This window comes from Zootermopsis nevadensis, unplaced genomic scaffold (genome assembly GCF_977971745.1).
Source record: "Zootermopsis nevadensis isolate Lab colony 2312 unplaced genomic scaffold, Znev_1.0 Znev_ptg000027l, whole genome shotgun sequence".
NCBI lineage: Eukaryota > Metazoa > Arthropoda > Insecta > Blattodea > Termopsidae > Zootermopsis > Zootermopsis nevadensis.
In genome coordinates this window covers 67,835-80,380 of record NW_028259159.1, presented here as the reverse complement: position 1 = coordinate 80,380, position 12,546 = coordinate 67,835, and the positions used below count along the sequence as shown (strand labels likewise).

The 12,546-nt window shown below is 37.7% G+C and overlaps 1 protein-coding gene across 14 annotated transcripts in view; it reads left to right on the top strand.

Annotated features, from left to right (window-relative positions):
- LOC110836502 (Cyclic nucleotide-gated ion channel-like) overlaps nucleotides 1-12,546 on the top strand; it is a 232,959-nt gene that overhangs the window by 182,739 nt on the left and 37,674 nt on the right. For all 14 annotated transcript variants that reach the window (XR_002545321.2, XR_002545320.2, XM_022077758.2 and 11 more), the window contains one exon: nucleotides 1,496-2,241. Coding sequence is in view for 12 of the 14 variants with exons in the window: in XM_022077758.2 (XP_021933450.2) it covers nucleotides 1,496-2,241 (746 nt within the window). In the remaining 2 variants the exon portion in view is untranslated. The remainder of the gene's footprint in view (nucleotides 1-1,495; nucleotides 2,242-12,546) is intronic.

The window sequence follows — 12,546 nt, the reverse complement described above, 5'->3', positions numbered from 1 at the left end:
TAAATAAACCACGTATAAGCAAAGAAATAGAATCTGTGCCTGTCCACCGGTTACCTGCAGGGCAATTCTTGAATAAGTGATATTTAAGATTCTCACTGCCGCGAGTATAAATATGACAGCCTTCAGGGTATTGCGCCGTGCAGTCTCGTAGAAAGCGAGTGTTTCCTGTCTCAATCATCATCTTACTGTATCGAACCGTGCCATCGATAAATCGCTTTGAAATCGATCTATGGTGACACGACCTCAGCATCGTTTCATCACAACTTTTCAGTGTGTAAATCAAACAAGGTCTCGCGATGTAATACAGATTTCAATGATACCATCCGAACTATCATCGATAATTTGGTCTACAAACGGTCTTGTAGGTGTGTAAGTGTGTCGATGCTTCAGTCCTCACAAAATGTAGGCAGTCCCAATGTAGTTGCAATTATAATTTTATAACACCGTTTTAGTTCAAAGAAAGAGCCAGCTTCTATAAGCTCCAATATCTCATTAAATTTCATTAAGATGTTATGATGTAGAAAATAATGAGAGATGTTTGCGTAAAAAGTGATATTCCCGAAGCGTCGTTAATGCAATGCTGTGGAGGAAGAACCCGATAGCATCCGTTTGCTACCTATCGATCTGTCTGGTTTGTTGTACACACACAAAGTTAAGCCCTTTATGCAGGACTCTTGAGCATGAGAACGGACAAGGTTCTGTTAATTCAAACAAAGTTTGATTGTTTTAACTGTGTCTTCTTCATTTGGTCGAAATACCAGGAAGAAAGATACAACGTTTGGAACTTAGGCTTGGGTGAGAGGGTAATATTAAAATGGATCTTAAAATAGGATATGAAGATGTAGAATGGGTTTATCCGGCTTGGGAATATCTAGAGGCGGATTATTATTAACACTGTAATGAAATTTCGTGTTCTTAAACGTTGGTGGGGGGGGGGGGGATTTATTGGCCATGTGAGCGATTACTAAATTCTAAATAATAATTCAGCTCCTTGGAGTAATTTAGGATTAGCAGCAATGATAGCTATGTTCTTTGAAATAATTTAAATTTACTACAGATTTGTGGAAAACTCTCTTTTGTCAACCTAGCCTAATAATAACAAGATCTGAAAGGTGTACTGTTTGGAGTACACTGAGTTTCCAGATGTGTTCTTCAGGCCACATAACGTAGATCGTTGTTTCTCTACTGTCATCCCAGGTCACGCTGTTTCATTGCCCCATCGAGAAACTTGTTAGACAGACAGACAGACATCGTCGGGCCCATGACGCATACTTCTCTCAAGCTAGAGCGTGAAGGCGAACACATAATAACGCGAAGAAAAGCATTTTTAAATATGCACTGCCCCATGTAATTAAGAAGGATATGGAATGAAAAAGTCGTGATAATTTTTGTTTAATGTCACTTACCTGTAGGGACTCGGTTTGAAATAAGACTGAATTGATACTAGAATTAAGTGCGTTGGGTCATTTTATTTGTGGCTTTGTCGTCATTTCAGGAGACCATGGACACAGGGGACGACGGCGATGGTGGTCCGAGCAGCCAGAGTACAGCAAGCACCAGAAGGCGTCGTCGCCGAAAACAGCGTCTTCCGCGGACCGTCGTGAATCCCGACGAGAACTTCTACTTCTACTGGCTGTTCCTGCTCAGTGCCTGTGTTCTCTACAACCTCTGGACTCTAATCGTACGACAGAGTTTCCCGGAGCTTCAGTCAGGCGCCACCATACTGTGGTTCACGTGCGATGGCTTCAGCGACGCGGTTTTCCTCTTAGATGTGGCCGTCCAGTTCCGTACAGGTTACCTTGAGCAGGGACTCATGGTTTACGATTCAAAAAAACTCGCTGGACATTATATTCGTTCTCGCGCTTTCCTGATGGACCTGTGCGCCCTGCTACCTCTTGATTTATTACAGTTTTACGTCGGTATACAGCCGATATTAAGGTTTCCTAGGTTTCTAAAAGTGTACAGGGTATATAACTATTATTACATGGTGGAGTCTCGGACGGTGTACCCGAACTTGTGGCGAGTCGTTAATCTAGTTCACATACTTTTGATTCTCGCGCACTGGTTCGGCTGTTTCTACTATTTGTTATCGGAAGCCCAAGGTTTCATCGGCGTCTGGGGATATCCTTACAATGAACCAGGATATCAGCAGCTGACACGCAAGTACCTAGGATCGCTTTATTGGTCAACGCTCACCTTAACAACGATCGGCGATCTTCCAACACCTGGCACCAACGTCGAGTAAGTACGTCAACTCATTTGTTTACATGTATGTTAGTTTTTTTTATTTACTGAAGCAATGCTTAGTGTTTTACTCTGCTTTACTGTGCGTTTATTTTGGGATGGCGCTTAAGTTCGGGGCCATGCGAGATATGTTATTTGACAAAGCACGGAAAATGTTAGGCTTGCGAAGTTGTTGCAAATGATGCTTCGAAAACGAAGTGCTGGAATTTTAACGTTATGGCGCTACACGCAGAAAATTGTATGCACTAAAACGTTACTGCGATGCTACCAAGTTGGTGTGACAGAGAAAGGAGGATGTATTTCCAGGACAAGGGCAATACAGTAAACTCCATTTTTATTTAGAGAGTGGCATGTCGAAACTATAATCATCGTCGTATAAATATTTTAATAGTAAGCTATATCACTAAATTAAGAACTTATTTACAGGTTATTACAGCGTTTATATTAGCAGCCAGAAAAAATGTCAGTTCTTTTCGAGTTTAAAAATCTTCGATAACATAAAAAAACGGTTTCCAGTTTGATTGCCGGAGATCCTCTTGAGAAACTACACGGGCGTGGGATATAGTCTTGATCGAATTTTGAAACATAAAAATAAAACTTGTTTCCTTTAACATGATTTAAATTTTTCGCGAAATAACTTATCTATTGCTACAAACAACATATAAAATATTAATTAACATTCTCGATTTCGATTTTATATATCTGTTAACATGGGATGTCGCTGAACCATATCATTGGTTTATCGGATATAAACGTAATGAATGTCTCTGGAGCTGTGGATTCAGTCTATGCACTCAGCCTGAAGAAATATTTAATACCTGAAATCAAATATTCAGTCGATAACCCTTCATAAGGTGATCGATAACAGAGTCACTGAATCGTTTGTATGTCTGTTCTGTTGCAATCATTATCTGGAGATGTAAATGCTGTTGAATTTTAAAAGTATAGACCTGTTACAATATATTCAAGAAATACGTAAATTTTTAACGTTCGTACATACATACATGCGTATACAGACGTACGTAGTTTGGTACATATTTCTTGCGACACTCGGTATAAGCGCATCAAGTCTGGTTAGTATTACCATAGGGAGTAAATGTACCGAAAATTAAACACAGACAATTTCCTAGTTCTTGTCTTCCTTTCTGGAAAACAGCGAGTTTCACTTATACAGCCGTACCCAGCAGGCATTACCATAAGGGACGCTCGGTTTTTATCTCTACTTTGAATTCAACTGTACAAAGTCGGATGTGGCGTTTGTCTATCTACTGCTTACCTAGAATTGTTGCAGCATAAAATGGCAGTAACGAACTGCTTGTTCATTTTTTGTTTGTTTGAGGTATGAACCGTTCTGTAAAGAGGAGAGACCAGGCGAAAATACATAAAATTGCAAAAGGCTATCATTTATTAAAATTAAACGCGATAATAAATCCAGCAGTGATGGTGTTCTGTATACGAATGTTACGAGATCAGCTTTTTGTGAGGATTCTTTGATCTAATCGGATAGTTAAAAGTTAGTTTCTAGATATATATCGACCCGTCTTGTCGACCTATTTTATCACTGGAACACAATATTAAAAGAAAGCTTTACGTAAATGAGAAAGACGACATAACGATTGATTCTAATGCAGTTTGGATCAGTAACTGAGGCAGTCTCCCCTTTGAGAAGCTGACAGTCGCTGAGCTACTCAACAGGTTTCCACCTTTCGAGAAACGAAGGTGTTTACAAGGTCACTGGTACCTATTTCTGAGCCGTTTCGATCATATCAACTAAAAATACGCGAGATGTTTAATTAGCATGTGTACATTTATTTGTTTAGTAATATATTATTTACTTAGCGTTTTGTAATTAGCCCAGACGACAAAGGATCGATATGAGTGGCCTAATTTGAGATACTATTTCGGCATTTTCCTACTGGGACTGAGGAAAGCAACGAAAACTCTCGTTTAAAACAGTAGCTTCAGAGTTCTCAACTCGACATCTCCCGAATAAGATGAAGTAGTGTTATTCATTCTACCGCGACCTTCGGCAGAATCAGTGTTTTTCAATAAATACAAGTTTCCATAATTTATCTGCACCGATTTCTGGACCCGTTCAAACATTCGCATTGACACATGTAGGCCTCCAGGCATATAAACCTTCACTGTCGCAATTCGGAAGTAATCAGCCTTTATGTTTAATTGTGAATGAGTAAACGGGCGTTAGCGACAGGCAGTCATTTGATATGCCAGTATTACACATGCGAATAACTTTGTGTGATGTCTGTGTTAATCACTGGAATGTTCAAAGCGGTATCTGTTCTTCATCTGTCTTGTTATGAGATGAGCCCTTACCCATTACCACGCTGCTCTTAACGGACGAGACAGGATACTATAGGCACTTGGAATTCAGCGTGGCTCATTAAACTGCAATTACTTGCTTCGTATGAGCAAAGTGATTTGATTACCTAGCATTAAAACTTTTATGTAGAGTACTAGTATTAAATCGCATGTGTGTTGTAAATAACTCGATGAAAAATACTCAATGAGAAGTTAATAGTTGATCAGTTGGTTAGGAAACTTCCTATGTTTTGAGTAAAACGAAAGTTAACTTCGACTTTCGCAAGATCCAGCCAATGGAGTTCTACCCCGAACCAGATTAATGTAATTCGTACGCTATGTCTTCAGAGTGGTCGTTAGGTTTTCTAACCAAAACTGGATAATCATTTTTCATTTCTTCCATGCGTACTATATATCTCCAGTCTACTACCACTTCCTCCCTTCTGCGTACCATATGTACGGTGTCCGGAGTCTCAATGTCATAACTTAAGAATCTTATTCCTGAGGTCATCCCAGTCATAAATGTCATGCTTCAGTGTTTGCACAGCCGTAAGCAGTGTATTGGTGAAACTTTTATCTGTTTCTCAGTTTACTGAAGCATTCCTTATGAATAGGGGCAGATTTGATCCATTTACAGTATAACCTCTTCGAACTAATCTACTGAATTCATTTGACTAGCCTACTGAAAATTCCAATTCGGAACTCGTGTCTGCACGTTTTTGCTTGGCGAAAGGAAAAGCCAGCACGTTATACTAAAGACCCGTATGCAAAATAATAATCTGGAATTTCGAAACTAAGCCGCTTAATTTTAATTATCTGTACATAGTAACAAACGAAAAATCTTACTTCCTGACAAAGAATGAAGCCTGATACGCCGAGAATTTTTCTAAATTTCTCACACTGCATTCACATTCTGAGATAATACCTTACGAAGGATAATTAGAATATAACAAATTGTCTCCACACAATTTAATCTGCCATTCTAAAAACCACACGAGTCTTCAAAGCCCACTTTCTGAAGAAAAAAAAACTGCAGATACATTGTTTATTTTAAGCTTGATTTATTTTCCCTGATTCCATTATTTTCCATCATGAATGTGGTTATATGTATTTTGTCACAGATGTGGTGACAAATTTAAATCCTGTGGGTTTCATTGAGTCTTTACGGCGGGTCAGTCTAATTCGTTCAGTATTAAAGTAACGATTCCAGGACTCGTGTCATTTTACGTTGAAACAGACTATAGATAGAGCTGCTAATACGCAGTAAAGGCTTAGACTGATGTGGTTCTTCTACGAAATGATGCATTTTCACTAGATTGGCCATGGTAGTAATATCAAAATTCTGTCGATGTGTGGACTCACTCGGTTCTGAAAATCCCCGTCATAATTTGAAATTGATCTTTCCCAGTCTCTTATCTACTTCACGGGTTGCTATATAACAAACAAGTCAACGAGACGTTCTTAAACCAACAAAAACCCACAATCATGTACGTTCTTATAATTAAATAAGTTGCATATAGAAAAATAACGTAATCTCTAGTAAGAGACAATTCTGCTCGTAAGAGAGTGGTTACTTGTTATTTTATGGTAATGTTTGTAGTTGAAACTGTCGAAGACTTCTAAGAAGTAGACAAGGTTATATAACCTATCCCTTATTTTTGACCTGATACGGGCGAGGGAGTCGTCTTTACTCCAATTCGGCTTTGCTGAAAGGGGGTTTTCTAAAGCTCGTCTTCAGTTCAGCAAACTTGATGACCCTAATTAATTCAAGTCATAGTAACTTTACTCCACAAGAAGTTAGATCGTCTTTTGTAGTCGTCACATCCGCTTCCGACTGCGTCTCTACTTCACCACAATACTGAATTAAGGTGAGGACATACGGACCATTAAAACACGTACTAAAGGCATTCGCCTTTGGCTTTGGTGTTTTAAGGCTCTGAAACGTAGAACCATTTACACTTCAATACCTGACGTATCGTTATACGAGTAAAGTGTATGAAGTACAAAGATTGCAAGAAATTTTTTAATTATAAACCAGTTACTCACAGATCCAAATATTTCTCTTAGTCGTAATTTTTGATTATCGTATCCGACGAAATCTTGGTGAAATTTTTGAAAGAAAATTTTCTATCATTAACAAAAAGAAAGGTAATTAGCTCCAAGGATCACAATCATTTTTGAGAAGCTAATAGTAGCTTAATTAGTCAAGAAATTTCCGAAGGTCTATTACGTTGTCCACAACAGGCCGTTGCAAGAAGTGTAAACCTGAGATGGTGGGCAGTTTAAAAGAAATCAAAATATACTACAGATATTTTATTTTATAATCGACTACTCGTAAACGTCATCAAAAAACTGAACTTGCTTCCTCTGAATCTGTTTTAATCGACGTCTTTTAAACACTGTCCAGGGTTCAGTATTCCTCTAACATCCGTCTTGGTTTTAGATTTTTTAAGTCTATTCTTTTTCGATTCTCTCAAAATTTGTGTAATAGGAGCTCCGGGGAAAAGAACGTAGGTCTATTGCACACACACGAGGCTGAAAACATGGGATATTGGGTTTAGGTACTAAAACAAAGCATTTCAAAGAACCTCTGTTCCTTTTATTGACACGTGAGTCGAAGTCGACCTTTAGAGAGAGAGTTAAGGAGGATAGTAGAAAAGTAGGAGCTAGAGAAAATTACGTGAAGTGAGAGACACTTTATTTCTGGAGGGATAATGAACACCATTTTGTTATAAGGTTACCAGAATTTACCCGTTCGTCCTTCTGTTACGGATAGAATGACAGAGAAGACATTAATGTGACACGTGGTAGAAGCTTTGAGACACGGCGACATTTTTATTTTTTGATTGATGAATGATGAAAAGATAAATTGGAAGGATAGATGTCATTTGGTGGCCACCAGATTTAAAGCACGAAATTAATTTAAATAATTTGTAAGAATTAGTTTGTACTAAAGATGAGCAATTGATATGATGGGGGAAATAATCACTTTTGATCATTGATAATTATACGAAACCAAGGAATACGCCACATGGGGAAATACAGTGTCTCAGGGCATTTTTAATGGCGGCGGTATGCCATTTTAAAATGTTTGTCTGTAGACTGTAATGTCATTAGCCTGATGAATAAGACTTGCTGAGTGGACTAAAACATTATTCTTAGCAAAGGTCATGTCGAACTGAACAGATTACTGACCTTATCTGAGCACTTGCGTATTCTAATGTTCTTTTTTTCTAACTCAGTGTAGGAGCGGACAGGAGTACTCATACTGATTACTCGGGAACTTTCTTTTGATCATTGGGAAACCACAGAAAGAAATTTTGTTTTTTGGAAGAAGCTAGTGGAAATAAAAAGGGAAATTTCAGAAGAGTAAAGCGAGTGTAAAAGTTACTTAGCTTCTGAGCGTGCAAAATAAAGAGTACCTTGAAAATGTGGAAGGATTTGGAAATGTTTTATATAAACCGGTTAAGGGCGTTAAATTATGTAAATTATAGATGCAGTGACCTTTACAGGAAAGGCACAGAAGACCATGAAATGAATGTAACTAAACACGATGGACATAACCAACTTTGTGTAAATGCACGGTGTTTGTGGAGTCCACAGGGAACAGTCTGCAGTAGCCTCTAGCACATTGTCCATTCTGGAGACATAAATATTCTAAAGCAGTGTTTCTCAACCGAGGATCTAGGACCCTTGGTGGCTCGTAAGTTTCTCCTAAGGGTCAGCAAATTAAGTAGATTGTGCTCTATAATAGTTTGATGACGTATCGCTGTAAGTATTAAGTTAATTTTTACTTCCACATTGGAGTAAAATCATGACGTAAATCTGTTCCATGTGTAAACGTAATATTTAGTCTGTATTTTATTTCATGAAGTTCTATGAGATTATTACGGGAGGCAGGCTCTGAAAACAGAAATGTTGAGGAGCCCTGTTATAAAGTTCGCTGAACGCCTGAAACATTTATTTCCTTTTCTTTGACATCTGCCACTGGTTAGGATTCCGGTCTTGGACACAGACGATTATAAAATCGAATCCTAGTACAGTCAGAAAAGTACAACTCCCGTAGCTTTGTTTATATGAAGTATAACTTAAATAACGTACAGTGCGAAATATATCAGTGAAATCTGTCAACAACTTTAAGAGAATTTTTATGTGCTGTTACATGGATTTAATGTTTTATTAACCCTTTAAAGCACCGTGTTAACTATATATACTACTTGATTTATCATTCAGTAACTCTGAATTTTCCCCACTAAGTTTATTTATGGGGTTCTTATTAATATCAGAATAAACAACTATTATTTCTTTAAACAACATTAAATAATTCATATTTTTAATGATGAAGTGTATTTTCATTGCGATTCTGGCTGAATTCTTAAATATTAGACGATACTGAGGTTAAAATGGTTAAACTGATTTCGTGATTTCAGTGCAAAATGTCAGATTTACCACAACGCGGATAAATGTTTGTGATGAGCGGACATGCTAATGCAACTGCCTTCACACGTCTGCGCCTTCTATAACTCCTCTCCACATTTCTCTTCCATCCACACCTCTTTACCGTGTGTTGTCACCACCTGTCATTCGGAAATTGGAAAACCATAAACATTAATTCAGTGAATTAATCAGAGAGGAAATGTCTAGTCGCGAATACAGACTCATTCGTATGCATTGTAGTCGTATATTATTAGGCAGAAGGTTCTGGGTGTGATTGCGACTAACAGAGTGAGCTCGCACTAGGCGCGTGTCATTATAACGGAGCTATACTTGACTTTACCAATAGTTAAAATTATTTTAGATGCTGATATCCAGTTTTTATTCAGATACAGTCCCAGACGACCCATTTATTGGCTAAGGCTGCTTTACAGGTTGCCGAATTTTACTATAAAGAAACATGTGACAACTAAACTGAGATTAAGTGTGATAAATCTGTCTTTAGCACAAGCTGTGTTTGGTTGGTTGGTTGGTTGGTGATCACTTGAGATTGTTAAGTAATTTTTGGCTTTACGTGATATATTTACGAACGTTAGTTTGACAGTCCGTCTACACAACGAATTTTATTATCGCTTATTTTCGCTTCATTTTAGAAGTAAAACGCGATCTTTATATGTATTGTATTCTATTAATAATCGCCCTGTATTGTACACTGTATTGTTTTTACAAGAAAGTTATGTTAAGTTAAGCAATCTACAGATTTATAATTTCGAATTTCTTTGTGGTTGCATTAATTACACATTTACCTTCTAGTGTGGACATGCACGAGTATTTTCATCCCGGTGACCACGTCAGTTGCAGGGCTTCGTGTAACTAATAAAACATCCATTCCGACCATCATATTGGTCGTTCGCCTCTCAGCAAAAACTTGTTATTTCTCTACCCAATAAAGTAGAAATAAAATTACAAATATAATGCAAAAACAAATGGTCACAGCGAAATTATATTTAGCTTCGGGGTATTCCTAGAATTTTAGTATTTTTCATGAATGAAGGATTTTTGAAGTCAGTAAGCAAATAGACAATCTAGGTATTTCGTAAGATTTCTGATGTAAAGAGCTCGCGTGTTTAACAGAAGACCATTTTCTGAAATGTCACGACTGGGATGTGATATTTCTCTGGAAATTATTCTTCAGCTCCTCATTATTTACCTACGTTATTGATACTGTATATTTTCGGTATCAATGTACTTTATGTAACTGATTTGATTATTTCGCTTTTATCCCCGTGAATCTTTATCAGACTGACATAACACTGAAGTTTCTTACTTCGAAAGTACGTGAAAGTACAGAATTCTAAATGTATTAATAGAACCTGAATACTGTATATCGATTGTTACCTCGATATTTACTTCCCATTGTTTTAATTTTTTCTTTTAAAATTTTACGTTTTGCATATTAACTCTTTAATTTAAAATGCTCATTCCAATTTCTTAAATTATTTTCTTTAAACGTGATTACATTTTTCCTATTTTCATGTATGTATTAATATGTTGAGAAAACCATGCTCACGTCGACAGTTTTGGTAATTGACATTTCTTACGTTTTATTTTTCCTTAAATATTTTAAAGTTTTGATGTATAATATATCCTATTTATTTCAAAAATAATGTTAACAATGCGTAATAATTTTTAAAACATCAAGATGCCAATTTTAGTTGGACATATAATATTCGCTTTGGCAGACTTCTGAAGGGACGACGTAAGCCTGGTCGATGTGTGAAAATCAAGCGAAGACACAATCTGATTTCTAGAATAAATGATCAAGTAACCGTGCGTTAGACATCATCTTTTATGTCCTATTGCTTCAGATTCATTCCCGGGGCCACATCATCGTGAAGGAACAGCGGATATTAGAGGGTGTTGTTAACAACGTGATGTGGTAGATGGACAGACGTGATTAATAACCACTGTCTGACAATGTACATCAGAATATGTGCTTAGCATTTAACCGAGACATAGTCTATGTATTAACGGTAGACGAGAACTGTACCCTGTAAACGTGATTGGAGTCAGTGTCTTCATTATGGAATATACCTATATGGTTCGAACAGGGCGTCATCAGGATACCAGATGGCATTGTCTGATGAAGCTTCCCCAGCCATTGGTCGTCAGTGGTGTTTGATAAACAAGATAAATGTCTAACGCTGGCTGGAATGCCCATGATTCTGTTGTTATCGAAAGAGATTCATGGACCTTCATTTATCTCGCACTACATATTGTGTATGTATTAAAGTGAATGTGGTAGTATATAAGGAAAGTATAATTCAATATTTCTTTCTCAAAAGAAGTCTCCTTGGTCTGAATCCATAGCTATTTCCTCGGTAGTTTTCAAAAAGCTGAGTCGCAGGAAACAGGACAAAGTAACTAGATTTCAGAGATCGGTTTTCTGAAATGTTGTACTTAGCAATGTAACGTAACCAGAACACTACAGTCCATATGTTGCTTTGAGGATATTGGGCAGTATTTGAAATTTAGAACGCCGTTCCCGAATTGAAATTCTTGTTAATACTCAGTTAAAAATATTTTGCATTCGCATTTTTTCAGAAACATCACACAAACAACAAAATCTACAGTACAATAAAGAATTGAGTTTTTTTATTTATTTCGTGTTGTGAAATATGGTATCTTAGATATAAGAGTGGTAACCACCTACGCGCCGTGACTAGCTACTGGCTGGACGACCGGGGTTCGATCCCCGACGGGGGCAGAGGATTTCTCCTCTAGCCTCTGCGTCCAGACCGGCTTTGGGCCCACCCAGCCTCCTCTACAATGGGTACCGGGGTCCTTTCCCGGGGGTAAAGGCGGCCGGGGCGTGATGCTGACCACTCACCCCTATCTAGTGCCGAGGTCAATGAAGAGAGGAGCTATACCTCTACTCACCCCAAGCGCCTACATGGCGTATAGTGGGACAAACTTTACTTTACTTTTACTAAGAACCTCAAATCTGAGAATTAAATTTTCTTTATATATTAATGTACACTTCCAAATCTCGTGGGGTAACAGACATTGGTCCCTTATAGTTTACAGAGTACCTTGCTTTTATCCACTTTCTGTCCTGTTTCACGACGTATGGTTTGCTTTGGCAGTGTTTCTCTATGAGGCGGCGACCGTGGTTGCTTAGCAACGCCAAGTTCTACTGATGTTAAATCTTGATTATACATCGGTGTTTTCCGATCGCTGAAGCGAACAGTTTTTAAAAAGACCGACTCCAGATAACGAGCAGTCTGAAGATATATTCAGTCTTAGAATGAGAACACATTTAGAACTCCTGCAATCGATAGTAACAACTTGGAGAATTTTTTAGATGCTAACCATTAGGTATAGGATTCAAAAGTGATGTGTTGTAATAATTCTTCGAAAAATGCGTACCTTTCTTTAAGTTTTCTTATTTTAAAAAACGGCGGTCGTGTGCAATAATCTGACAAATAACTAATGAGCCATTCGAGCCAAGGGCATGAAATTCAAATCGCTCTGGGCTACGGATGTTTG